General features: G+C 48.1%; 2 protein-coding genes across 4 annotated transcripts; both read right to left on the bottom strand.

Moving 5' to 3' along the window:
• Positions 1 to 158: 158 nt before the first annotated feature.
• On the bottom strand, positions 159 to 9,818 carry tceanc (transcription elongation factor A N-terminal and central domain containing). Of its 3 annotated transcripts, none has more exons than XM_076161861.1 (2): positions 9,311 to 9,818; positions 159 to 2,742 (listed from the first exon to the last, which is right to left on the bottom strand). In XM_076161861.1, the coding sequence occupies exon 2, from the start codon at positions 2,735 to 2,737 to the stop codon at positions 1,763 to 1,765; it is 975 nt and encodes a 324-aa protein (XP_076017976.1). In that variant the 5' UTR covers positions 2,738 to 2,742; positions 9,311 to 9,818; the 3' UTR covers positions 159 to 1,762. The 3 variants fall into 3 exon arrangements, with proteins under 3 accessions (XP_076017976.1, XP_076017974.1, XP_076017975.1); XM_076161859.1 differs by lacking the exon at positions 9,311 to 9,818 and adding an exon at positions 2,849 to 2,931 and having other exon boundaries at positions 159 to 2,762; XM_076161860.1 differs by lacking the exon at positions 9,311 to 9,818 and adding an exon at positions 2,849 to 2,921.
• Positions 9,819 to 24,884: 15,066 nt separating this feature from the next.
• On the bottom strand, positions 24,885 to 27,039 carry LOC143009789 (thymosin beta-12-like). Its single transcript, XM_076161862.1, has 3 exons — positions 26,919 to 27,039; positions 25,780 to 25,892; positions 24,885 to 25,696 (listed from the first exon to the last, which is right to left on the bottom strand). Exons 2-3 carry the CDS (start codon positions 25,877 to 25,879, stop codon positions 25,662 to 25,664), a joined length of 135 nt encoding a protein of 44 aa, XP_076017977.1. The 5' UTR covers positions 25,880 to 25,892; positions 26,919 to 27,039; the 3' UTR covers positions 24,885 to 25,661.
• Positions 27,040 to 27,674: the final 635 nt, after the last annotated feature.

The following is a 27,674-nucleotide window of genomic DNA, read 5'->3' as shown; positions in this document are numbered from 1 at the left end:
TTCTCCTCCGTCTTCCATTACAGCTGTATAATAACAAATACGTCATAACTGTGCAGTAGTGCTCACATGAAACTGTCAATCATCAGTCAGGATAGTTGTTAAAGGTTTGTTTTATCAACAAAAAGCTATAAATACAATAAATCTTCACATGAACCGCTTAAGCCCAGAAGGAAAAATATAACTTTGACACTATCTGCACATTTCTTGTTCTACTGAGGTCATTCTGACAGTCAGCATCGCATATAATACACCCCTCTTTCTTTTTTGAAAAAATATCTGGACGGTGCACAGTGAAGATTGTTCAGGACTTCTCCATTAAGCCGCAAAGAGACTGAGAACAAAAACTGACTCAGGAAAAACAAGATATGATCATTAACATTTGTCATTGCAGAAAGTTGCGTTTACGCGTTGTGTGAATCCGGCCGTTCTTGGCGAAGTTCTAACTTCTAGCAGACCCTGACTCGGGGCTACAGCACCTCTCAATGGTCAGTCTGGGTTATGGTCAGACGAAGTGTGTTTTGCCTGTGTTACAGCGAGACTGACAGGGTGAAACATGTAGCCAGGCCCCTTCAACCTCCAAGCTCCCTATCTGATGGAGGTTTATCTTTGGACTGTTAATGTTTACAAATCCGTGTATCAGGGATTTCGTCAGCTGATCAAAAGTGAAACCAGGCCCGCTATTACGTAAGACTGTGACTGCAGGACGTGTTACTGTTTGTCCCCAGCACTTTGAGGGTCCAGCCCCTTGTGGGTTTGAATCTACAATCCAGGTTGAGCTGATCAGAGTTAAATCCTTGAGTTCAAAACATTTCTCTCTAAACCTGCTTTTCTGAGTGCATTTGCCTTTTGTTAATCCGACTCCTTGACCTTGAAGCACGCTCCAGCAGACGCATGAATCTCTCTGCATTAGTTGAGAAGATAGTTGTGGAAATCAATCATTCAATAATGGCTGAGCTCTTCTGGACGGAGCCCTGTAGCTTCTGAGGACACATTAAACCTGTTGCTACTTCAAAGCTCAACTAGATGTCTGGATGGTTGTCTATGGTCCAAAAAAGGTCAAACAACACTAAATAAAGAAGAATCTGATCAGAGAGGGACACTCTTCTTAAAGATACTATACATGCATTGAAAGGCAGTGATGTGATGTCACCGGCACGGGTCAGTGAGTCACTGTGTCGCGTCTGCAGAGCTCAGAGCGAGTGAAGGATCATGGGACATCCACCCCAAAGGCTGCTGGGAGGACAGATTACCGTCTCACATGCTCTCTGCTGTCTGAGGTCACATGCTTCAGCCACTGGATCCACTTTGCTCCAGATGAATGGCCTCTTGTTTCAACACTTAACCAGGCGTTAATGCACAGTTATTCCCAACTATTAGCGAGGGGCAAAGGTCAGGGCCTCGGTGACGTCGTGTTGTTATTCCTGAGACCAGAGAGCGAGAGATAGAGCGGCTACAGAGCGACTGAAGGGAAGTAGAAACAGGAAATGAGTCAGGATGAGACGTGATGCAGCACTTCTTGGTCCGGTGACGGGCCGTGACTCAGCTCAGATCTATTTCACATATTTCCCAATGTAAAGATCTTTGTCCCGTCCCACTGGTCTGGAGCAGGGGACACCTCTGTCTTTTGTCTTCTCCTCTGCATTCCTCTGAGCATTCCTGTTTGTTTCAGTGCTGAAGCATTTAACTGGCTGGAAGTCTTTCAACTTGTTACAACCTCATACCGGCCCAAACCTCTCAATCTAACTGAGTGGCGTTGTGGTGATCAGAGGCAGACCCACCCGCTGTGGTACCACTGCTGGCCACACCCACTGCAGGTTACAAAGGTCATGGCGTCGTCGACAGGGCCTCCCGGTCGCACCCACGCCGGTAAGAACAGCGCCCCCCGGGACAGCTGCGTCACCTGACAGTCTGAGCCGCCGCACCTCTTGCAGCGGATCTTGCGCGTGGCCGTGCCCTCCTCTCCCCTGGGCAGCTGCCGCTCCCTCACGCCACGCGATGATAACTCCTCCCTGAGCTGTCGCAGCTCAGCGCCGGCCATCTCCTCCGCCGACATCCGCGCGAAGGTTTGGGCCGACAGCGAGCCGCTCAGCAGGCCGTCTCTCAGGTGCCCGTTCTTGGGGTTCCTGAGGTTGGCCGCCTTGCTCCTCACGCTGGCTTTGTATTTGAGCTGGTCGGCGGCGTGGAGCTCGTGGAGGTGCCGCTCCACGTCTCTAACAAGTTCGGCCGCCCGCTCCCGCTTGGGCTCGTGGGAGCAGAGGGCCCCGAGGAGCAGCTGGACACATTTGGATCTCACGGAGGGGGGATCAGAGGATGCAGAGGAGCTGTGTGCAGTGGGAGCATGTCTGCAATCCTCCGAAAGCAACTGGAGGTCATCTCTTACATCTGAGGACTGTTCCTGATCTGCAGCGGCCTTCACCGTCCGCTCTCCTACCTCCCTCGGCTGACACTCTGCCTCACCGCCATCGTGCTCCTCACACTTCACCTCACCTCCTCTACCTTTGCCGTACTCTCTCTTCCACTTTGAAAGCAGGCGCCTGGTGGCCTTTTTCACGCCGTCGTCCCAGCAGGTTTTCAGAAGCCTGTAAAGAACCTGGACGACCTCTGTGGACTCCAGCTGCTCCACCGTGATGTGGGACTTATGGAGGTCAGCCAGGAGGGTCAGCACGCCACCGTAGCTCCGGTCTGTGGTTGATCTCTTTATCAGCAGGACGCATTGGGTTATTTGTTTGGAATCCATGATGGCTGCAGGGAGGAGAAGCTGCCTGTTACACGTCAAACAGATCAGATCAACAATAAACACAAAACACGACCAAACATGCATCTGTGGGCGAGTTAAAGGCGGTTTCACCTGAACTCCTTCATGTTTTGCCGCTACTTCCCACAAACACTCGCGTGCACGGAGGCAGCCATGTTGAATCCAGCCAGCTGATCGTAAACAAAAAGGTGAATTTACCCAAAGTGGCCACTAGATGGAGGTGTCGCCTCACAGAATCAGGCCTCACATGCAGGTTTAGGGTGATGTTTGGCTTAAATCTTCTCACGATGGAACTAAATGTACTTTAGACTCATCACACAGTGTACCACGGATCACATTCATGTTCATTATGTTACCCTTCACCTGCAGGCTCCACACTATTATCAGCCGTATTGAATTTAACATCATATTTCCCATGTGAAACCCCTTTTATCTTCCCACACCTCCATCTGTTCCTAAAACATTCCTCGCCGTAACTAAACTGGATCATCCAGTGTGACAAATCCCAACACAAACACAAAGTATTCAATCAGAGGATGACTTCAGTGTCTGCGGTGGGTGATTTGCATTAGCTTGAGTGTGGGATGCCTGGACGTGCAGCGACGTGGAGGCCTGGAACGTAAACATCTCTCACTCCAGGAAGTCATTTACCTGACAAGAGGCAGCAAGTCCGTCGGTATTTATGTAACTGCATTTTCTGTAAGAGGGAGACGAACGGGTGTTTAGGATAATTGATGGTTCTGGAGCGGAGACTAGCGGTGTTTCTGTGCGTTAGCATCACTGCGGCGGGACAAACTTGTACGCAGGCAGTTTGACATCCATGAGAACGTCAGAAGCACGACAATTACACACAATCTGGGTTAATGAAACATTTGTGTGATAACCCCTCATTATGAGAAGTCTAATATGTGATTAACTGCTATGTTAAATTCCTGCAGAAATACTTTGATGACTCATACATAGAGCAGAAGTTTGCTATTACGTAAGCTCTCCATCCTTTTTCTTCCCTCTTTCATTACAAATTCCATTATTGGAGCAGCTGAGGCTGGCAGCTGTCGAAGGCCTGAGGGGAAATCACAGGTTTCTGGCTCTTTACTCAGAAGCCTTAAATGGAAGCTAAAGATTCCACCGGGCTTTTAGTCGCGTTAATGTTTAACTCTCAGACCGGCGCAACACAGGAAGTCTGTGTCAATCATTTTCCACAAATACGGAGGATCTGATGACAAAGAAGCGGTGACCTTTCTGTTACACGAGGGTCTCCTGCCTGTGTGTGTGTGTGTGTGTTTGTGTAGTAGTAGTAGATGGGTGGGGTCAGGGCTGGAACAACACTGAGCACATGTCAACAGAAACAGCTCCTCTTTCAGCGTCCAGCACACTGCAGGCTCCTGGATTCTTCCTCCAACAACAGATGACTGAAATTCCAGAAAACAAACTCAAGCCCCTGGGATCTGATCAGATAGTGTCCCACTGCGGCCTGTCTGCACTCGTGTGTGTGTGTGTGTGCCCCTCGTCTGTAGGAATGGAATTTTACCAGGACGTCAGGGCCATGCGGCATGGTGGCCATCAGGTGGCGCTCTGTGCAGCGTTGTGATTTCATTCGCGGCCCTATGAGGAAGTGGAGTCCTGCTGTATCACATCCTGCTTTTGTTGCCTCCGCCCCCCTCCCTCCCCCCCTGCAGACCACGCCACACTTGGAGGCATGTATGCATGAGTGGACACACACACACACTAGCCCATCCCACCCAGTGTCTGAGCTTGAGAAATCATGAGGAGGAGGAGGAGGAGGAGGAGGAGGGTGGCTTTCTTGTTAAAGTGATCAGGTTCTTCATGTGCAGACGTTCATGACAACATGGTAAAGACCCCCCACCCCCTCCCCCACGTGAAAACACACCCTGTACACACACACACACATACCAAACATGAGTGTGTGTGCTCAAAGGAATGAACAACAACACAAAGAAATGTTTTGTCTCCTCTGTGTTTCCTAGTACGATGACGAAGATGAAGAGACGTTTTTTCCATTAGGTTGCATCGGAAACACACTATTCTATATCACCACTTAATGCTTTTGACGGGGTGTGTGTGTGTGTGTGTGTTAGTCAGGGCCGGGAGCTAGTAACCCCCCCACCTCCCACACACGCACACACACACACACACACACACACACACACAAGCTTCAACTTCAATCATCTATGATCAACCTCCCTCAAGGTCACTGTGTGTGTGTGTGTGTGTGTGTGTGTGTTTTGTTCTCTCTCTTCTTCCTCTGCTAGCTGTTAGTTTTGTCTATAAGGTTTCTCCGCTTCCTGCTTTGTCTATTTTAAGGTTGTGGTGTTAAACCATATCGCGCTCTTTGCTGGACACTTTAACAAAGAAAGCCTGTGACTATCAGACTCTTCTACACTCTAATAATCAGTTATTGATCTGTGTTTGGGAGGGAGTCTTTCTCCTTTAGCTGTCCTTTGTCTGTCTGTTAGCAGGATATCTCAGAACATTCCGGATGGACTTTAATCAAATTTGGTGGGCAGGGTTAGAAACGATCCAGGGAAGAAAGCATTACACGTTGGTATCTGTCAGCCTGCTGGTGGCGCTGTAATAGAATCACACTTACTTTCCCCAGGATTCCTTTCTTTCTCACCATTTTGCTGTAAACATCTGCTAAAGCTGAGGGGGCGTGGCTATAACTAAACCTGTAGCACATGTGGGCGGGGCAGTACTGACGCGCATACGATGACAAATCAATCAACCTGAAGGTGGCGCTATAACAACAAGACTTTGCGTCTACAACACTGGAACTGGGACTTGGTAGAATCAAACGTTTGTTGTTCTGCTCGTTAAAGCATCAAAACAAAAACAACGTGATGCAAACCGAAGGCCACAACGCCAAACCAGTGACCTGAAACGTTAAGGGCAGAAAGTGCAGACTGATCCTTGCACGCATGAGTGAGCTGTGAAGGACGCGGCGTACAGAGCCTCTGCCTCCAGGCGCACACACACACACACACACACACACACACAGTTACCCACATTGATCGCATTCGTCCTCCCGTGCTTCCCCTCCATACGGAACGCAGACTGCACACATGCTCGCCGGGCCTTGTGGGAATGATGCCTTGAATCTGATCCTTCGTTTTTTAGATTAGTCGTGCGTCACCCTCTGACAGCAGGAGTTCATTAGATGTGAGAACGTGGAGGCTAACGATCCCTTAATGCAAGGGTTTATGGGTAAAAGGAGTGTCATGTTCAAAATACTTCATCAGGGCGGCAAGAAGGACTTCAAGTTGAGAGAGATCTCACTTAAGCTGTTTAATAAGCAAAAGAGGTTAAAGTTGTGATACAGAGCAAAACTCAGCTGAGGTCTCATGGTCTCAGCCGAGGTCTCACTGAGTTTCAGTGGTCCACAGACTGCAACCCAGTCCTGTGTGCACCTCCACTCAATGAGCCCCGAACTCAAGATCTTCATAGAATTTAAAGTGTTCCAATGTGGGTGTGTTTCTTCCTTTGTGTTGGTTGGAGGTTGGTGATCCCCTCCTCTTGGCACATCCCTCTTCATGCATCCTGTGCATTGTAGATGATATGATAGTGGCATCTTCTCCATCTTGATTCAATCACCACTTCTTCCAGTGATCCCCTTCCAATGATCACATCATGCATTATCCCTGATCTACCACATCTGATGCATTCAGTCTCTTGATTCCCTCATTGATCCTGAAAACCTCTGGACTTGATATCACTGTCCTTTGATAGATGTTCCACTCAACAACACAGTGCTCTGTATTGTCTTGCATTGTCCTCTCATACTAACTGACTCAACATGTGAACTTCGAACCTCCCCGCTATGGACAGAAGAAGAATCTGATCTTGTCAGTTGTAGATCACCTTAGTTGAAGCTTCCTGAGATCAAAATCTCTATCTCTGTGTCAGCAGACTTCTCTGTATCATAGTTAACCCTTAGACATAGATCACACAATTCTTAATGACAAGCACAGTTAAATGGAAATGAATATGGTCAAACTCAACAGGAGACACGCACTTAAATCGCAAAGGGTTACACCGGAGTCGCCACGATGACGTTTTCTCACTGAATCTTCATTTTTCCTGCATTTCCTACACACGCACTCGACTGTGACCTGCTGGAGAGAAGCCGACAGAGGGGACGGACCTTCTCTGCACATTACTGGCCCCTACTGGTGGTTTGTGGCGCCTGCATGTAAACAGGGCGCAATCTGGGCTTTTGTTTTGTAATTACGCAAACAAAGGACCGACACAGAAGATCACAACCTGCTCCAGACTCGTCCCCCCCTCTTTCGTCCCGTGGCGGTGGCTCGGGTCGTGGACGTGCGCGCCTGTTCAGCGGTTCACCTGTGCACCCGCTTCACACAGGTGGGTTTGCGTAATGGAAGATAAGGACTGAAAGCTCTTTTGTTTGGCCGGGCGACTCCCCGTGTGTAAATGACCGCCGACACAGAGCGCTTTTGTCTTTAGCGGTGATTACGTGCCCTGGGTTCTGTCTCCTCTCACCCACAGGAGCAGGAACAAAGAGAGGAGACGTCGACGCTCCGGCTTAGACTTTGGCCTCAGACAGAAACACGCAGCAAGAGAATTCCCTCTGACAATCCTGATAGTGTTGGGGTGGGAATATTCAGTGTGGCCTTCATGTAGCAATGAGAACTTGTCTTTGGACAGAAAGGACAGAAGCAGCGTGTACTGTCTCTCTCTCTCTCTCTCTCTCTCTCTCTCTCTCTCTCTCTCTCTCTCTCTCTCTCTCTCTCTCGTCTCTGTCTCTGTCTCTTCTCTCTCTCTCTCTCTCTCTCTCTCCCGTCCTCTCCCCTCACTGGCAATTTCCGTTGGATGACTAAAGCCAGAATTCCTGATATCCCAGAGTTAAGACTCATAAGCCTGTGGTGTTTGTGGACAGGACGATGTTTAACCCTTTCACTCTCCTCTTCTTCCCTCATCTTTCCATCACCCCACCCCTCCCTCCCTCCCTCCCCCTCCTTCTTCCTCTGCTCGCCGCCCGTCCTCCATCTCGGCCGACGGACGTGCGGATTGGAGGATCGGATTCGTTTCGCCACAGGGTCGAAAAAAAAGAAGCGAAACATAGAAAAATGGGGAAAGAACGCGAAGGAGGAGGGGGTAAGAGGGGGATGAGGGGGAGGAGTGTTGCCTGCCAAGAAACACACACACACACACACACACACATGTACGGTGGATGCACATGCTCTCACGAACACACACACACACACACACACACACACACACACTCCTGTAATGCTTGGTCATGTGGAGATCTGCTTAAAGGTCAGACGTCTCTCTCTCTATGTCTCTCTCTCTCTCTTTGTTTCTCTCTCTCTCTCTCTTCTTAAAATAAAATAACACTCACACATACGCACAGGAAGTGAGCAGACAGACGGGTGCTGAGCCGGCTGCTCTCACACCTACAGTCGATTGTCTCTAAAGCTGAAAACGCAGAAAAACATCACACGTTTCCATTCTTGTCCTGATTTCAATCCGTCAAAATGTGGGCGAACAAAGTCCAACAAGAGGAGAGAGAGCGTTTCAATCTTAGTTGCGACATCACGACTCGGAGCTCCGCTGCAAATATTTAACCTCTGACCTCCCGGAAGCGCAGAACCATGCGGCGTGACTGAGAGCAGGCAAACAAACAAACAAAGGTGGATTTAAGTTCTGCTTAGGGGGAGTAAAGCTGCTTTATAGTGTTCATACAATGACACACACACAGGCACACACACACACACACACACACACACACACACACTGGGTCCTGCTCTGTTCATTCTCTTTGCCCTTTGAAGTGATCTCCTTTGTGTCTCGGCTGGTCGGAGGTGAACCGCACGCATCACCCTGCGTCTCACTTCCTCGTCGGGGGAGCTTTCTCACACTTGTTTCACTCCAAAAAGAGGAACTTAACATACACACAAACACACACACACAAGCAAGCAATAAAAAAAGCAACACGTCGTGCTCCATCACAGTGCAGAGGAAGTAGCAGCCAACAGGAAGAGCGTCTATGTGTGGCAGAAACTATATCTGGGATTGTTCTTGCTTCACATTCGGGGGGCAGGGGGGGAGTTGGGATCATGAGCGTCCAATCAGAGCCAAAATACCAAAGAGAGACAGAGGGAAACGTCGGTGCAAAGACGGCAGCTGTTCAGAATGAGCCAATGACCATTTTTGGCCATTTTGAGTTTCTGGAAAGGGCCGAATTCTTAAAAACCTGCTCCGTCTCCAGACTGACGGTGAAACTCAGTAGCTGTGGCCTGGGGTGGAAATAAAAAGAGGGGGGGGGGGGGGGATTCGCTGTATCCTCCCCCCCGTTACGTAACACACAAGGCAGGAGGAGAAAGAGAGAGAGAGGGATGGAGGGAGGAAAAAACTATGATGTCATGCGTTTCATCGTAAGCAAAGGGGATCAAATCACACACTTTCTTTCTCTCACACACATAAAACATCCAGAGAGAGAGAGAGAGAGAGAGAGAGAGAGAGAGAGAGAGAGACGACCTCCTCAGATTTCAGCAGATGTGGCAAACTGACCTTATTTGGCATCCCAGCACAGAGGAAAGGAAGGAAGGAGACGGCCCGAGCCAGAATTCCACACAGGACTGACGGAGGAGCATGGCTGCTCCCAAGGCTGAATCCTCCTATCTGTGGGGGCTCTCAGGTCAGCCATTTGGAGATACGCGGTCTTCGGAATTTCGGCACCGTCTGCGCTCCATTATTAGGAATACTGCACACGTCAGCCAGCAGATGAGCCGCAAAGATTCATATCTAGGCGTTGTTGGAATTAGATTGTGTGGACTTGTTGAGTGTCACCATCAGAAGGAGAAGTTTCCTCCTGTAAACAACCAGCGACTCCTCAGAAACCATGCACGGAATTCCAAAAATGAGTCAAATTAAAAGACAACAATCCACATTTTTCTGCATTTAAGGCTTAAATACATTTCTTAATGTGAGTTTAAAGGTCAGTTAGTGGTTGGATCTTCACAATAGCTCCTCCCTCAGCTCATATTTTATGTAATGTTTCTCGTGATTACATAATAAGTGGCCTGTGTGGACCGAGGGGGGACTTCAGTGGGATTGAAACCAAAAGTATTCCTCTGCGCCCCGTGTGAGGAGGTTCTATTGTCCGAGTCCGACCCTCCGAGGACAAACACTTCATTTTGACACATAAAGCCACATTCAGCCGCACATCTGACCAAACAACCAACAGGAAGCAGAACAGACACGTCCTTGTCTGCCCCGTGCTCGCCGTTTTCAGAAATAGTCGCCCCCGCTGTTATTAAACCGGTCACACTTCCTGCCTTTCTCCCGCCTGAATTCGTCCTGAGGATTAAAAAGCCCCTTTTGCCAGGCCGCAGGAAGTCAACGCTCCCACTTCCTCCTCAGCCGGTGCGATTGCAGAAGCAACTCGGGGCTGGATGGAACGCTTTCTCGCTTCTCCATCAGTTCCCCACTCTCTTCGTTATCGGGGCTCTTTCCTCATTTTGTGAAGTGAAGTATACACCGAACTGCAGCCTGATCACTTTGCTTAAACAAACAAACATCAGATAAGATCAAACAGGAAGTGACTAAGTACATCGCTAAGCCAAACTACCTCCAAACTACTCAAAGAAACATGAAAAACAATTTATATCATAATAAGAATAAAGCTGTTTATAGCTGCTGTGGCTTTGTATTTGCAGCTGCGTCTAATGATCAATTAAGCACCAAAACTGTCCAACTTTTCCACTTAAATCAGGTAAAGTTACATATTTGTATGAAAATATGACAGAATGATTACTAAACAAAGGAAAGGAGGATAATGATAATAATAATCTCAGTCAGTCGGAAATATAACTCAAATACCTCAAAGTGTTTATGTCTCATTAATCTCATTTAAAGCGGATTAATAGTGACGTTAAAGCTCCGATCGTGGTTTTTTTTAACATGAACACTTTACAGTTTGGGGCTTTTTAGACCTCAGAGTGAGAAAACCACAGCATCCCTCCCACATTCCTGGAACAATGGAGGCTCGCCGCTGTGGCTCCTGAGCCGAGACGCTGGACGGAGAGCAGCAGAGACATGCGTCCCTCTCTGATGTGGTCGCGTGTCGGCCGTGTAACCGGCAGGTCATTGGGCCGGTTTCAGTGTAACAGAGGAAAAGGGGGGCCGCCCACATTCTTTGGCGCTGACCTCCATGTTAAAACGCATTATCCCTGCTCCAGCACCGAAACAGAAACGCTCTCCCTCAACCCCAACTGCCTCCTTCTATTTCCCTGGAACAGGAAATTATCAGTGCACGCCCAAACTCCATCAAAACTCTGATCCCTCCGGCTCGTGTTCCAGCCAGAGGGATCCGTTATCATCAAGCCAGAGCAGCGGCGATAGAGGCCGAACTGAGGAATTCCTGCACATGTTCGCTCACGTTCACTCGTGACCTAATATGGATGCGTGAGAGAGAGAGAGAGATCTGAGCCTGTGTGTGCGTTCCACAGGGCGTCCCGTAGGACAGAGTTAATTTTTGGACGCCCACGCTGTGAAAACAACAAGACTGGGACCTCCTGAGCCCAGATGGCGTCTTGAATCTCGGAAGTTTGGATATTTGCTTTTCGCAGCTACTTGCTCGCTGCACCTGCTGCCAGGAAACAGCCGGCTTGTGTAATCGGGTTTAGGAGCGCTCATACATATTCATGTCCGTCCCGCGACTGTACCTGCCACAGTCGATTCATCAGCGACGCGCCCGGCCTGAACCACGGAGGCCCCTAATGAGCAGGAATGCCCGCCGAGCAGCAAGCAGCAGTGAAGCCGTCACAACAGGGGGTCCTCCTATTGGTCGGCTGTTGTCCGCGGCCATCGGCGGAGACAATGAGACAATGGCGTGGTCGGCTGTACACGTGTTGAGACTGTACAGCCGGAGACAGAAAAAGAACAACGGGCGACCACTGATGAACAACTTTCATCCCTTTAATAGAGCAAAGGAAACGTCAACAGAGTTAAAAGAAGAACAAAATGGAGTGTATACACTTTCCATTTTCCATTTAAGGTTCTGTTTTGAAACCTTTGCGACAGTTCACTGTGCAAAAATAAACTCATCAGGAAATTCATTCACATCTACTCCCCCCCCCCCTTGCCCGAGCACCTCTGTGCATCCTGAGCGAAAACACTCCATTTGAGGCACTTTCTCTTCCCTAAAGGCCGTCTCGCTCCTGATTGGCCGGCTTGAGTCAGGATGTGATAAAAGCCGAGACGTGGTTGGACGAGAGCCAGCGTCTCTCTCAGCACTTTCACAGACTGGTGACGTCCCCCTTTGTTCTTCTCACCACACGCACACACACACACACACACACACACACACACACACACAAACACACTGCAGCATGGTGCAATCATCATTTGTAACATTCCACAGAGCCACAGATTTTTACATCACTCCAAATTCACGCACAGTGTGTATTTGTGTGTGTGATGATGATGACATCACTGAAACCGAAGTGTATTCAGTAATTCCCATCTGCTGCGGCGGCTCGCTCTAATGTCTGTGGAATTCACAACAGGAGACGTTGGCTTGTGGGGGAGGAATGTTCGTAATTGCAGCGGTCTGGAGGTGTGTGTGTGTGTAGGTTTGCGTGTGTGTGTGTGTGTGCTCTCATGTGTATGTGGGGGTGTTTGTTAAAAGGCCAAAACAGGGAGAAAGAATGTATTGAGGGGAAACTTCATTTAGTTCAACAGATCACTTTGTAGATCCAATTAGGAGTGTGTGTGTGTGTGTGTGTGTGTGTGTGTGTGTGTGTGTGTGTGTGTGTGTGTGTGTGTGTGTGTGTGTGTGTGTAAACGCTCCACCTGCCAATACAATTTGTCACTCTCCATTGTTCCATAAGTGGGATGCAGAGATTACATAAAATGAGATCCGGTTGTTTCCAAGCTTTGACAACTGGACGGCTCTGCTCTGTAGGAACGCTGCGTTGAGGGTGGGCGTGTAGTTTGGTCAGCCGCACTGGGCTGTGTTGTTTTTAATCGACACCGACAGGAAAAGCTCAGCAGCAAAAACAAAAAACACATTCATCTTTATTTTTGCAGGGATTTCAAAATAAGAGCTTCGGTCAGTTTCACTGTCAATAAACAAAACAGTAATAAACTGAGATGAGCAGATTGCGTAATCGCTGGGGGGGCATTTTAACCCTGTGCTGTCCAAAGTCAGTTATGTAGTGTCATTTATTGTTGAATTTGGCTGAATTCTTAATCTGAAAAGTTGTTTTGTATTTTTTTTCCAGGCATTTTCGAGGATTAAGTAGAAAAAAAACAATATTATAGCGATTTGTCATCCTGCATGTTGGCAAGATGGTGAAACTTTCTAGCTTGATCCTATTTGGTGGATCTATTACATTTCAGCTGCTTTGACGGCAGTTGACCTTTGACCTCACAACTCAGAGGCCCCTGACATGATGATCTCTGAGGGTGAGTCACACTCGGGTCTGACATGACTGAGGGGTTTTGACGTGTAAGAACAAGAAGACCCAAAGACAGAGTGAGAGCAGCAGGTCTGCACATGCTCGTCCACCCCATCTCACAAAAGACACACACACACGACCAGCGAAACACAAGCTGTGTGTAAATCCAAACACTGTCCTCTTGGGTCTGAAGCAAATCAGGGGATCAGCTCGTTTGAGTTGGAGCCACTGATTTCTCGGCCATCTGCTCACTCTTGGCCCCGTCACACGTTTCCATGACAACACTGCATTGATAAATGGAGTCTTATTTAAGTCGGCAATCTGTTCACACAATCAAGCTAATTCTCCGTCGCTTCCTTTTGTTGCTTTATTAAAATGACGGCCAGCGGCTGCAGAGACTGAGAACCCAACCCACTCTGTCAGATGAGACCGTTGAGACTTGAACTTCAACCGTGACGACTCATTTTCTATCTTTTGACACATTTTGACTCTGAATGGAGGAAGTTCGCTCAGCGGTTGTTAAAACTCACTCCAGGCCCGGTAAACAAAACAAAACCCTGCTCCACTTCCCCGCAACACACAGGTCCATCTGCTGTGTTTGCCAGGAGATCCACTTTCCTGTGACCTTTCCTGTCTCACTTTAATCCGCTGAGGTTTGTCTGTCTGTCCCTCCGTCTTTACTCACACACACACTCACACCTTCAGTCTGCGGAGATGTAGCTAAGTTAAGTCAAGATCTGTGACAGTGTGAAGAAAGATGAATGTTTGTCTGCCTGTCACGAGTTATATAACAAACACACACACACACACACAAACACACACACACACACACACACACACACACACACTCTCTCTCTAGGTACTCAGCAGGGGTTGCAAGTCCTCGCTGAAGGAGTTGGCAACACTCATCTTTCTGATCAGCATCTTTTTAGGGTGGATTAATGTATCTACATGTGTGTGTGTGTGTGTGTGTGTGTGTGTGTGTGTGTGTGTGTGTGTGTGTGTGTGTGTGTGTGTGTGTGTATGTGTGTGTGTTCTAGCTAGTGCCAATTAAGACACATGCCTCTCGATTAGGTTCAGTGAGCGTCTGAGATTTGGCTCTTCATCACAGCCAGGCTTCATCCTCCTTCCCTCGGCTCTTGAGCAAAACGATAAAGAGTTCCTCGGCTGTAAAAGCAGGCACGCACACGAGGGAGGGAAACCGGATCATCCTATTGATCGGCACCCGGCCCGGCTTAGACCGAGCCCTGATATCACAGGCACGTGTAAGAGCGAGAGAGAGAGAGAGAGAGAGAGAGAGAGAGAGAGAGAGAGAGAGAGAGAGAGAGCGCAGAGTCAGTGTGCAAACCGATTAGCCTCTCGTGGCGATGGGTTGTCTGGGGGACAAACTTGCTCGTTGGACGCAAAGAATGCGTGCGGCTGCCAGCGCGTCACATTCGCCTATTGTCCCCTGTGTCAGATGCTGAGCGGCTGATAGAGACGCCTTTGTCGCCGTGCTCCAGTTTCGACCTGATGCTCTCCGGTCCCGTGTCCACCTTTGGCTCCGTGGAATGTCAAGAGACTGTAGAAAAGTTCTGCTCTGGTTTTAGCTCCGCCGTGCTTCACTGTCATTACTGTCAGGATGTAAACACACCAGTTCATTGTTGTAACTGGGAGCTCTGGCGCTGTGTACATTCTGGATTAATGACGGCCTCTTTACTGAGCGCCGTCACACTCAGAAGCCGGTTTGTTTGGTCAGGCTGTCATACTTACACCCACTTACCTGAGCGGTGACGATCGTTCCTGCCTCAGACTGCCAATAAGTGGACACCAGACATAAACACCGGCCTTCGTCTGGTTTATAACGCAGATTAAACATTAGCGGCGTCCGTCTGTCTGAGTTCTAATCCCATTTGGATCGAATGAGTCCGGGTTGATACGGGTCAGGATCGCTTTCTATGTTGAAGTTTTAAAACATGGGAACTTTTGAGCTGTAAGTCATCGACTCTGTCCGCATCTGTTCATATAGGCCACGCCCACTTCAGACTAACCTGAATGTTGTCACGTGCAGAAGGTCTCAGATTAAAAGTTTCATGTTTTTTGATGTTTTTTTTTTTTGCCACAGTCTGCTCCTGCTACATATCATGAAGGAATTTGTCTTTTGAAAAACAAAAATTGTGCCCATTTGCAGAAAGTTCCTGCAGGAGGGAGAGGAACCAAACAGGGAGGCAGGCATCGCTGCTCTTCACACACACGTTCCACATTCTGGAGCTGCATGAAGAGCAGCCATGGGTTGTGTTGGGGTTTTTTTTGTTTATTTTTTGGGCTGCGAGCCCACTTCTGTAGCTGCCAGAGCACTTTCTGGGAGATTTGTTATGGAAAGCGAGGGTGGGCTTGATTCTGGGACGTAACCCTGCACTGACCTCTGTGAGGGAGAAGCTGGGGGAGGGGTGGAGGGAGGAGGAGACGAGAGGAGAGGAGGATTCTTGGGGATTGAGCCGTCCCTCTTCCCTCCGCACCCCACCCCTCTCTCGCTCCCTCCCTCCCTCTGTTTCTCATGTTAATCCTTCGCTATTTTGTCTCAAATTCCGCCCCGTAGGAGCACGGAGGCCGAAAAATGTTCATAACAAGCCTCTTAATCAAACGAAAACAGGAGGACGATTCGGTTTGGGATTCCGTCCGTTGAGTGCTTGGTTAGCATGCGGCTGTTTGTATGCTTTAATAAGACGAATATTAAAGGCTATTTTCTGTCTTCCATCATAGATTGACTGGTCGGGGGGGGTCGGGGGGGCTCGGGGGGGCTCGGGCCCAGAGTCGACCTCACATGGCCGACATTCCCGCCTCCTCCCACCTCAATTATTCCCGCCTACTTCCAGAGTGATCCGAAGTACATCGGAATGCTAACCCGTTGCGCAACAACGGAACGGGACGCGCGCCTCCGTTTACCTTAAGCCGACCTGAACGTTTACATTCAGATCAGAGGAGTTTCACAGGCGGCGGTCTTTTACTGCACACACTCCTTTCATCACCGCACGTCACCGCACCTCGTTTCTGCCCGAGCGATCCGATTAGATTTCTGCTCTGTAAACATGATGAATCCTGCCAAAGCGTGATGGAGCCGTTACTGCCCACTCATCGCCGTGGTGACCCTGGCGTCGGGCCCACACATGGGCAACAGGGGAGTTTTTTTGAGGGGCAAAAAAGGGGGCACAGGGAACAATGTGGCGGTGGGTGGCTTTTGGAGCTTTGCCCGCAGCTCAGGTCATGTGCCAGATCTGCGGACAAAGAGGGCGAGTCGGCTCTCGACTGGGCCCGGGTCCAGTTTGAGTGGCGCTGTGGCGGAGAGGGGGACAGGGGAATGCAGGCACACGTCTGACCAAAGCCTTTATGTGAGGGGGGGGGGGGCCTCAACGGACAAAAAGACACAGGGAGCGGCTGTTCCTCTCTGGCATCTGGGATTCTCTTCACCACGGCAACCGTTGCAGTCTCTTATGCAAGTGGAATTAGACCCTTGCAGGAAGTCCTGGTCGCTGATTTACAGCACACACTCACACACACACACACACACACACACACACACACACACACACACACACAAACAAAGCAGTGCAGGTGTTTGTGCGTCTTTGTAAGCCCCTACTAGACCCTCGCCAGTGCCCTCGTCTCTGATTGGTTCTTAATGTTTTCACGGTTTGTATTTCGTCTCCTCGGCTTGTTATCGTGGAAAACATCGACAAACTTTCGGCCCACACGCGACCATAATTCATTAAACTCGACCTCAGAGGAAAGCGGCTTCACCTTTGATACTTCGATGGAGGAAACTTAGCAGAAAGGAGAACAGAACACCACAATCTAGCCAAAGAATCTCCCCCGAAAACAGGAAGAGCACTGGGTTCCTTTACTTCCTGATACAGCAACAACAGCACAACTCCACTGAGCTTTGGCTTAGAGGCCTTGGGAGCTGAGGTATTTACCCAAAACTAAACTCTGCCACAAATAGAAACAGAAGAAGACACCACGATAATGCAGGTTACTCAGGGACAAACACACACAAACACACACACCCACGCACAGTTTTGATCTGACGACATCAACAGGATTGGCAATGATCACTCACTGGACTTTTGGAACTGAGATTAGAACTAAAAGGTTAATCAGATCTCACTATCTACATTGATTGGCTATTGACCTAGATTGGCATGCACACACACACACACACACCACACACACAGGCACACACAGAAACACACGGACACGCCATGAATGAGTCACAGTCTGGGACTTTCTGGTGTTATCAGTACAATAAACACTGCTAATTGTATCCAGGACTGTAGAGCCAACGGCTCACTGATATGATAAATGATCAACCAGCTGACCTAGATTGGACACATTTGGACATTTACTTTGAATTTCCCGGTTGAAACATTAATATGCGACCACAAAACTGAATTAAACTTAAACCACACACACACACACACACACACACACACACACGCACACACACACACACACACACGCACGCTGTTCAAGAGAACGTCGTCAGGCTGCACAATATTTTGTCCACGCATCTGCGGTGAGACTGCATGTCTGTTGCCATGGAGACAGAGTATAGAGCAGAGTCACACACGGTGGGCGTATATGTGACAGAAATGTAAAGAAAGGTGGTCACACCTCATATAAGGACTGTTAGTTAGTGCTTAGTGCTGCAGTGTTAAGTTATCAGTCACTGTGCTATCCGAGTACCGGTTGCTTCTCTGCTCCACATTAATATTTACCATCAGAACCATAAAGCTTGTTGAGCTACTTCCTCCTTCATATCAGGTCATCTGAACGCTCTGAACTCTGAATCTAATCTTATCCTCACTACTATACTATACTGCCACTACTATACTTTTACTGCATCTTTAAACTCCAAGTATGAACTCTGTCACTGAAGTTACTATCACTATCCAAACCAATTCTTTGATACTTAAAGCCGCAAGGTTACTACTGCTAGAGCGTGAGAGGAAGTGAGGCAGTGACTTCCCCTTTCTGAGGGGAGAGAAAGGACAGAAGGTCATATTCAAGTAAGAGACGCACAGCGGTGGAAGGGCATGCTGGGACATTCAGGAAGCCAAGGAAGCAGAAGCCTTGGCTGGGATTCGGCCTTCAAGTGGAACCAAATTCCCCCTGGGTGCTGGGAGCTACAATCAGTGGGAGAAATGAAGCAGAAGAAGCTTGGGTCCGGCCTTTGACCTTTAGTGACCTCAAACTGGACACAGACCAGATCTCACAAATCATGATCCAGATTTAGATTTTTCGCTTGGTTGCTGCAAAACAGAAAATTGACTCCAGATGAATTTTGCAAACTCCTGTGAAGATCAAGAATCTGTTGCGAAACTGAGCGGCTGACATCGCCACAGAGGTCAGAGGTCAGGCTCAGATAAAGAGCATCCACCCAAGCCATTTATTGTATTTGTTAAGGATTCCCTCCACGTCTTCCCAAACAAATGACCTCAGTTACAGAACCAGACTCGTGTCCATAGTAATCAAACGTGAGGCCGCAGCTTGGAAACGGGAACATTTCTGGAAAACATCTTTGACTTTTAGGCTTACATTCCTTTTTCTCTGCACAACTTTGTGTTTCGCCAAACTGTGTGTGTGTGTTCTGCTTTCTTTAGACAAAACAACAAGTTCCCCAGCATTCCCCAGATGCCTGAAACTGGTAAACGTAAGTATTGTGCTCGTGTCTGTGTTTGCGTCCTTGACCGAAGCGAGCCGCTGATGGACCTGAGCGATCGAGGAATCCGACACTGCTGTTGTTTAGCAAACACGTCACGACGGGTGATGCATGTGAATGGTTCAAGCTGCCGAGAGTGAAGGCAGCATTGAGCATTTTCCGACTTCTCCCTTCACCGACTCTCACCTCTCAAAGCTGTTATGGAATCCTCGCTCGGATCGCCTCACTCTGCGATAATGAGGGGAAAATGTGTTTGGTACGGCACCACCAACTGTGCCGGGGCTTTGTAGTGCGGCTGAGGGAGCGTGTGTGTGTGTGTGTACGTGTTGTTTATGAAGCAGAGAATGCGTTCCCAGTGTAGGCGATGGAGTTAACATGCATTTATGGACGTCCAATTTAAGTTTTAAAGAAAGAAGGCGAGATGAATGACATCATTATATGAGGCGAAATGTTCCCGCTAATGAGAGGGAAACCTGCCAATGCCTGCTTTAAAATGCTGGTGTGAATACAGGAGAGCGAGTGTGTGTGTGTGTATACAGTATCAGTCTCCTCTGTTCAATCCTCTGCATGCTGATGGTTGCACTTAATCACAGACTCAGAGTTTCACCGGGCCGACCTTGGATCCAGTGTGACTCACGGCCGTGCCAGCCAGGCCTTATCGCCGCTGCACCGACCTCGCCATCAGGAAACCAAAGAATAAACACAACGTCAAACAAATGTGTGTACATGGTGTGTAATGGATGGGTGGCGGCGGTGCACATTTAACTCCTCACACGCTTAATTCCTCCTCTTAAAAACACTCAGAGTCGTCCGAGGTCTCCGTGTACGTTTCAGTGCTCAGCGCATGACTCAGCTGAGGTGTTGCACAATGAGGCCTTTGAGCGGCTCTCATGTTGCGTATTCCATATGATGTGGCTCTATTGATGCCCTGAAGAGGAAGAAGGAGATAAGAGGCAAAGGCGGGGGAGTTTCAGCTGCAGCTCGCCGACAACCTCAGGGCCTCAAAACAAAGACGACAAACGAGATTAGTCATCTTCACAACCGCTGTAATTCATGTTTGTAATAATAACTATTCCTCCAGGACACGGAGAGAGAGAGAGAGAGAGAGTTGAGAAATCATGAGACTCTAGACGTTTCCATGGAGAGGGAGTTCTTGTCTAATCAGCCTAAAGGAAACGCCCCGAATCTGAACGTCTACGCCAGGATACGTGCAACTTTATCAAACGCACACAATCGCCCCCACAACTGGAGTCAGCCAACGATAAATCAGCATAATCCAATCAAAATAGATCTGCATTGATCTCCGGGAGGCCACCAGGCGTCAGAGAGGTCGGAGGTCAATGCAGAGACAAAGACACTCCATCAGGCACACATGAGCTGAAGTGGAAAGTTGTTTTTCCTGCAGCGGCTCTCTGTCCTGCAGCACAATCGGTCTCCAAACCAATTAAGCAGCCGACACAAGCGAGCTTGTTATTAACAAGGGGGCTGTAATTAAAATCAATCTCTCCGGGGAGCGTCACTCTCATTAACGCTCCCCATCAACATTCTTCCCTCTAACAGCTTCAGCCTCACACACACACTGAGGACACAGGTTTACACCTCACAGGCAGACCAACTGGATATTTCCACTGATTAAGCTCAAAAACAGTTCAATATCCCTGCAGTGACACTTTATATATAATGACAGACATGTAGATAATACAGAACAGAACACACAACCTGCTGTCCATTATATACAGCTTATTGTCCTTTTTTATTGCAGCTGAACACAATTATAAACTTTTAAAGCGATGTGTCGAATAAAATCTGCGACATCCTACTACACGATATAAAACAATGGTGACTCACCAGCTGTGTTTCTGAACCTGTGGGCCTCATAAAAGCTTCAGTTGCAGCTCCTGTTGAAACGGCCAGAGCACATTATTACTTTAGCAATGAATCTACACATCGTCCGGCCTCATAACATTCTAACAGCTCTCAGCCCCACACCTGATGGTGGTGGGAGTCGAACAGGCAGCAGGTGTGACTGATACACTGCATCAGCCTTTAATGAGTTAGGTGATGTTTTGTTTAAACACAATAAAACTGAATACAGGATGTCAAGTTGGACAAACCTCTAATTATATCTGAAATTCCAACAATTTCACGTTTACATTTTCTTGAGAAATAGTTTTGGCGGTTTTGTTTTGTATTTTCATTTTATTTTATTTTATTTTATTTTATTTTATTTTATTTTATTTTATTTTATTTATTTATTTATTTTATGTTATTTATCTTATTTTATTTTATTTTATCTTAACTTATCTTATTTTATTTTATTTTTATAAAATAAGAAAATACAAGAAATATTAAACACAAAGTTGGAAAAGCTGACGATTAATTGATGATTGATTGGTGTGACTTTCTACAATTTATATTAAAACATGTCAGAACAACATAGAATCGGGGTTTCAAAGTAACATGTAGCTGTGTTTGAATCCCCTGGTTGATGGTGGGCGGGGCTCTAATGCAGTTCCCCAGACCCCATGCAAGAGTGGGTCGATCGTTTCTGTCATCATGATCAGGACGACATCGACTCACGCATCGATGTGAAACACGTGCTGAGCTCATCTTTCCACACTGCAGCATCGATTCATCCAACATCGCTTTGGCTGATGTGTTTACAAGCAACGCAGGACGGCCGACACCATTTAGACACTATTGATCGGGGCCCCACATGGGTCCAGACTAATAGAGCACGTCTGGCATAATCATCATCCACAGAGTTATAGAGAGGCAGAGGGTGTGTGTGTGTGTGTGTGTGTGTGTGTGTGTGTGTGTGTGTGTGTGTGTGTGTGTGTGTGTGCCACGCCCGTGCATGTATAGATCTCCTAAAAGCTGCTGCTGGTTTCATATTAATACAGCTCGATGATGTAATGATGGCTCACAAATCTGTTTAACAGACTTGGACACAGGATTCAGGACATGAAAGTTTGCTGTTGTGTGTGTGTGTGTGTGTGTGTGTGTGTGTGTTTCTGCTGTGGTTTAGTTCTTTGTTCAGTGACGTTCTATAAAAAGTCAGTTCCTGATGGCCTCACTCCGGCCCGGATGCAGAGTACAGCACTTATCTGCGAACGCGTTGTAAAAAAAGGTCTTGACTTGTGAAATGAGCGGAGTCATGCTGAGGCCCACGTGGTCTTAATGTATGCATTTAGTGTCTGAGTGGTTCCAGGAAGAGGATGAGACTGAAGGGGCTGACCAGAAGAAGCCGACCATCTGACTCACGCCGTCCAAACTTTGTCTTCATGTCCTTTGTTTCTCTCAACAAACCTTTGTTGTACGAAATTAAGAGGACAACTGAATCCTGCTTAGTCACTATAACAGACTGGGGGGGGTTTAGGCCCATAAACACAGGAAACATGGACACACCCCTGGAAGAAACCTTGGAACGGGATCACAACAGAGGGGCAGTGCAAAAGAATGGCTGATGTAATTGGTGATGTCATTTAGTTAGACTAAAATCTCACCAAAAGACTCATGTTTTTAGCTGCATAATGCTGCATTGTTTGCACACGAACACAAAATTAATAAAGGCGAACCCCCGGAGATAACATGTAAGCTTGAGTGACAGATTCCAGGCAGCTTTGGTCTGGTCCATATGACGAGCCGGGGTGAGCACGCTGACATGTGTGTGAGGTTACATTGCCTATGAGCTCATGCAAACATGACCCCCCGACCCTGAGCCCATGTGTCGGTGGGAAAGCACCGGCGGCGTTCTGGCGTATCCGATGAAGCGACACGCGCACAAGTGGCAACAACTGATGCATATTTGTATGTCGAGGGCGCGGCAAATGTACGACGCAGAGACACACACAAGTGGACACCAACGACGGCAAAAATGTAGAGAATCTGCAGCGATGGCACGGGCACGTTCTGCTGCAGCAGCTACAGCCAAACGCACAGTGGCTATGTGTGTGTGTGTGTGTGCGTGCGTTTGTGTGTGTGAGACATAGCAGTCAGGTGCTACCGTGGCTAGGCTCTGCGTGATTCGTCAGCAGGCATGTCCCGTTTAATTACTTACACCCCCTGGTGCCCCTGGGTGCCCAGTTGCCATGGAAACCCAGTGTTTGTCTCTGCCTGGTGTTTGATAGACATAATAGAAATAAGATACTTATCTCGTCCGGTCGTCTCTGCGGAGAAGAGACCGGCACCTTCATCGACTACCAAACAAACACAAGGTAGACAAAAGGAAAACATGGAGCCTGGATTCACCTCAGGGATTCATTATAATCAATTCATTTAAAAATAGTAATAGATGCGATGATTGATTGAATTGTAAGTAAACGTCAATCAAATGTGCCAATTCATATTTCTATTTCATTATTCTGTCTTCAGTACTGGTGACTCTGATTGGCCAGTCATCAACACATCATACCGGCTGGCCAATCAGAGCTGCAGTTTGTGTCTGTGGATTCATTCATGTTCATTAATTCCTAGCCAATTAAATTGTTTTGTAAAGCTTCAGTTAATTAACTGTTTCCATCAATTATCACAGATCACTGACCCACAATCCCCCAGTGCAGCAGCCTGTGACACACTAATGGGGCTGTGGCAGTGACACACACATTAATCAATCAATGAAGCCCTCCATTAATCAATACATACAGATGATAAGAGCAGAATGTGTTTCCCAGCAGGATGAGTTCACCATCAAACATCAGACTGCTGCCGCCGCCTCAATCCCAGGGAGTGACTCAGCAGCAGCTGTTGCTATGGGATACCCAGCAGGAGGACACCCGACAGGCTCAGCGCTGATGCATCTGACCACCCTCCCCCAAATGTGACTCCGCCCAATCAGCTGCCTCAAGCCTTCATCACTTTCTTAAAGGGAGAAAGTGGGAGAGAGAGATGGTAGAGAGAGAGAGAGAGAGAGAGACAGGAGGTGTTAATCCCATGAGAGATGAGTGAGGAGGGCGTTGGCCTTCTTCAGCTCACAGTAGCACACTGACCTCCACACCTACCCTCTTCCTCTTCCTCACAGATTAATGTCTTATTGACAACAACCAATCCAGCCAATCCACTTATGTTAACATGGACGATTTGCGGGCCAGGATCGCAAATCGCAACGTCAATTAAGGCAGAAACATCGGTGTAATCAGGATAATGTTTTGTTTACCCACTGCCAGGCAGAACCACTCCAACATTCCACCTTAATGGCTTCACAGGGATGGACCAGGAGTTCCACCAGACTCGGAATTTTTCTAGAACACAATTTAATTTCCCAGGCGCCCTTCACTCTCCACCGCTGCCGCCGCATCTTCTTCCAAGCCCCCTGCTGACTCACATTTGATTCAGGCATCATTACATACGCACCACATTTATACAGGAAATGACAGCGATGGTGCCCTAATGCCATTAAGGCGGAGCAGGCAGCGGCTAATTTAAGACGAAGGCAGTTGGCGAAGAGTAAATCTGCCGCTGTGGCAACACCCTGCAGTCTGGGTCAGAGCACGCCGTCCCATAAGCCCTTGCTGCTGTGATTGATCTTCTGTCCCCTCCCTTTTTTTCCCATAGGAGTTTTAAAGAGACTTTTGCCTCTTACCACATTAAATACATGCATTTTTCTTCTTTGAAATGCCTGAATGAGCTCACCTGACGTCTTCTTCTAGGCACTTTTGTTCCAGTGGGAGGAGCTTGTGTACACTAATTATAGGGTTTAAACTGAGCTTTGTACTGGCGGCCATATTCACAACACACAATGCTGCAGGAATAGTGGTCTGACCAGCTTTCATCGACCCCAAACGCCACATTCATGTCCCTGGCATGTACGTGCTCTCAAGGCAAACCGGGGCCACGTCTAAGTCGCCCTGACATAAGGGTGCTGGATTGTCGGTGTGAGGTGTGGAAAGTGTGTTAATTACTCCAGCTCATTCCTGTTCAAAAGTGTGCGTGTGTGTGACTGTGTGTGGTGAGGACGACGAGAGAAGCACTGGACAGTACAAAGTCTTAGTAACAAATTTTTTATTACAACATTTCACGGTTGACCATTTGTGATAATGGTTTGTGGCAGAGTAACGTGACTGCTGGGACTTTACAAAAACTCCAAAACAATTCAGATTAATGCTCAGTCAATCAATATGGTCGATCAATTTTCCAGTATTCTTTTTTTAACTTTTTCCTCATTTGGTGAACAAGGTCCGATTGAGGATCTCTAGGTGGATTCCGTTACACATTTTCAATCCTGGTGCACAGACAAAAGAAAACACGACAGTATCTACTTTTGGGGCTATAACATTTTTTGGCCAGCGTAAACACAAGAAAGTTGTGCATTTTTCCAAAAATATAAGACAAAAAAAATAAGCTCAACGCATCGGCTTTGGCGTGAAAGCAGCCACACAGGAAGTAGGGTGGTGGTGGTGGTGGTGGTTGTGGTTCCTGGGATGCGAGCCACGCCCCGTCCCTTAACGACGCTCTGCTGCTGCACGTCGGCCGTTAGTTAAGGTGGTTTTGAAGAAGAGGGGGGAACCGTCGTCTGCATCTCCCATCGAAGCGCGGCCTCCGTCTTCACAACAGAGGGCGTGAGGGCGGCTGTGGTCGCCGAGGGGACTGGGGGGAGCCGACTGTCGCTATGACGGCGTCTTCCGTCCACAGACTGAAGCATGGTTATTGTTGTCGTTTCATGATTTCGGTTACAAAGTTATACAGCTAAAAGAAGTGACTGAAACAAGGCAATGCAGGAGGAAGGGGGGGTGTACAGTGCATGACGGGAGGGAGGGGGTCTTCACGACGACTTCTCCTTCTTCTCCTGTTCAATGGCTGCGGGTGGAGGAGAGAAAACAAGACTCGTCAGTGACTCCATTTTCTGCACAGTGCAAACAGACTCACACTAGTCCCCTTACTTTCTGCTGAGGGCAGGGGGTTTTTCTCCTGCGTCTCCGTCTTCTTCAGCTTAGTCTTATCGAATTTGGTCACTTCCTCCAAGTCGGGTTTGTCAGACATGGTTGCAGAGAGTCTGAGGTGGAAGAAGAGCAACAGGTCAGGCAGTCATAAACCAGCAACTCCTCTCCTCAAGGAGGAAGAGGAGCAGGGAGCGCAGGTGCTAATTTGCTCCCTATGGCAACCGTCGATTAGCTGAGTCTGATTGGTAGAGGGATGACGAATGGATCTAATGTACTTTCACAAACCGAGGGGCGTCGCCTTAACATCTCAGCAGCCGCAGCTCCCCGCCTCCCTTTGTCCGCCTGCGGAGCTCTGCCCGGCGGGATTCCTCCGCCAATCCATCCCCGTTATACGCGCACACAACCCCGCATAGACAATGAAGCCCGTCCGACGCTTTCAAAACCGCGAATTTACATAACAAAAGAGCCCCGTGATGGGACAGAGGCGCTCACACTGACATATGCTGCGTTCAAATCTCATCAAAAGAGGCGAAAATCTCACTTTCTGGAGGTAGAAACTGGACTTTGAACGTCACATATGAGCTCATTCGCATGTTACGTCCTTGTTCTCCCGTCGGTCTGGAGGGAGGAACCACCGCCCCTGATTGGTGTTGGTGTGCTCAACCATCAACCGGGTGAGAAAAAATGGAAATAAATGTAAAGTTAAAGTGCTTAATTGAGTCTCCGGTTCATGTAAACACAGCAGCGGCGCTCATACGCAGCTCGACCAGGCTGCAGGGGCGCGTCTGGGCATCGCGTTATAACGGAATGAGGCGCACGCAGCTCCAACAAAGGAAACAGCCCGAAGTGCGTGGTCGAGTCTCACAGACGCAGCAGAACCACACGCACACACACAAAAACATCCACCCACCCATCCATCCATCCACAGCCCGTGTACACCCAGTCTACTCTCATATCTCTAAATAGTAATAATAAAACAATCCCCCTCCAAAAACACTCAAATCTACTCTTTTTTTTGTCTTTGGACATGTGATCCAGTCCCATATTCGAGTCAATGACATCATGCGCGCAGTTTAAATCCACAAAAAAGAGGAACGAAAGCCTCAAAGCGTCGGGATAATGTGGTGAATAATGCTTACCAGAGTCTGGAGCAGTGGCAGAAGGTTCTCTGGTCAGTGCGGCGCAGCAGCAGTGGTGTGTGTGTCTCTGCGCAGGCATCTGATATAGTCAGAAATATGCTAATGACGTCTGACATCACCGCTTCCCATCCTCTGTATCCCCCTGCTGGAAAGGCACAAACTCTCCATCTACGCTGCTCAAAATAAGGCTCGAATCCCACTAAAAAAATCCATCTCACCTTAACAACACGGACATTTAACCCCCTTTTGAGCAGGTTTATTCTCTTTATTGTGGCATTAAATGGAGTTAAATGTTCAGGGGAGCGTTGGAATGTCCACACGTATCCACGCATTTAAGTTTATCACAACAGTGTATGTATTAATAAGTACAGGAGACATTTATTTAACGCCAAATGTTAGAGAAATAACTCACTTTTGGCTCTTATTTCACCGAATTCCTCCTCTTGGTTTGCAAAGGAGCAGTAAGCGTTACCTAGGCGCCCCCTGGTGGACAGTAACGCTCACTCCACCTCTGTCATGTATTAAATCAGAGATAGAACACAACACACTGAATAGTGTGTTCAGGCCACAATTGTTCCAGACCTCTGCTTTTACACTTGACCCACAAACTATTCTGAGTTCCAGCCGTGAACTGACCTGACCTTTGACCTTCCCTGCAGTTACTACACATACTACTGATGTGAGTAAACAACAGACAGTGAAGCGTTTGAACAGTAACGTCACCATTTCCGAGCTTTAACGGCTGCTTTGATGGAT

This window comes from Genypterus blacodes, unplaced genomic scaffold (genome assembly GCF_046128005.1).
Source record: "Genypterus blacodes isolate CSIRO-AG114 ecotype Tasmania unplaced genomic scaffold, CSIRO-AGI_Gbla_v1 ptg000117l_1, whole genome shotgun sequence".
Taxonomy (NCBI): Eukaryota; Metazoa; Chordata; class Actinopteri; order Ophidiiformes; family Ophidiidae; genus Genypterus; species Genypterus blacodes.
Note: the sequence above shows the minus strand (reverse complement) of the source record. Positions and strands in the feature narration are given on the sequence as shown.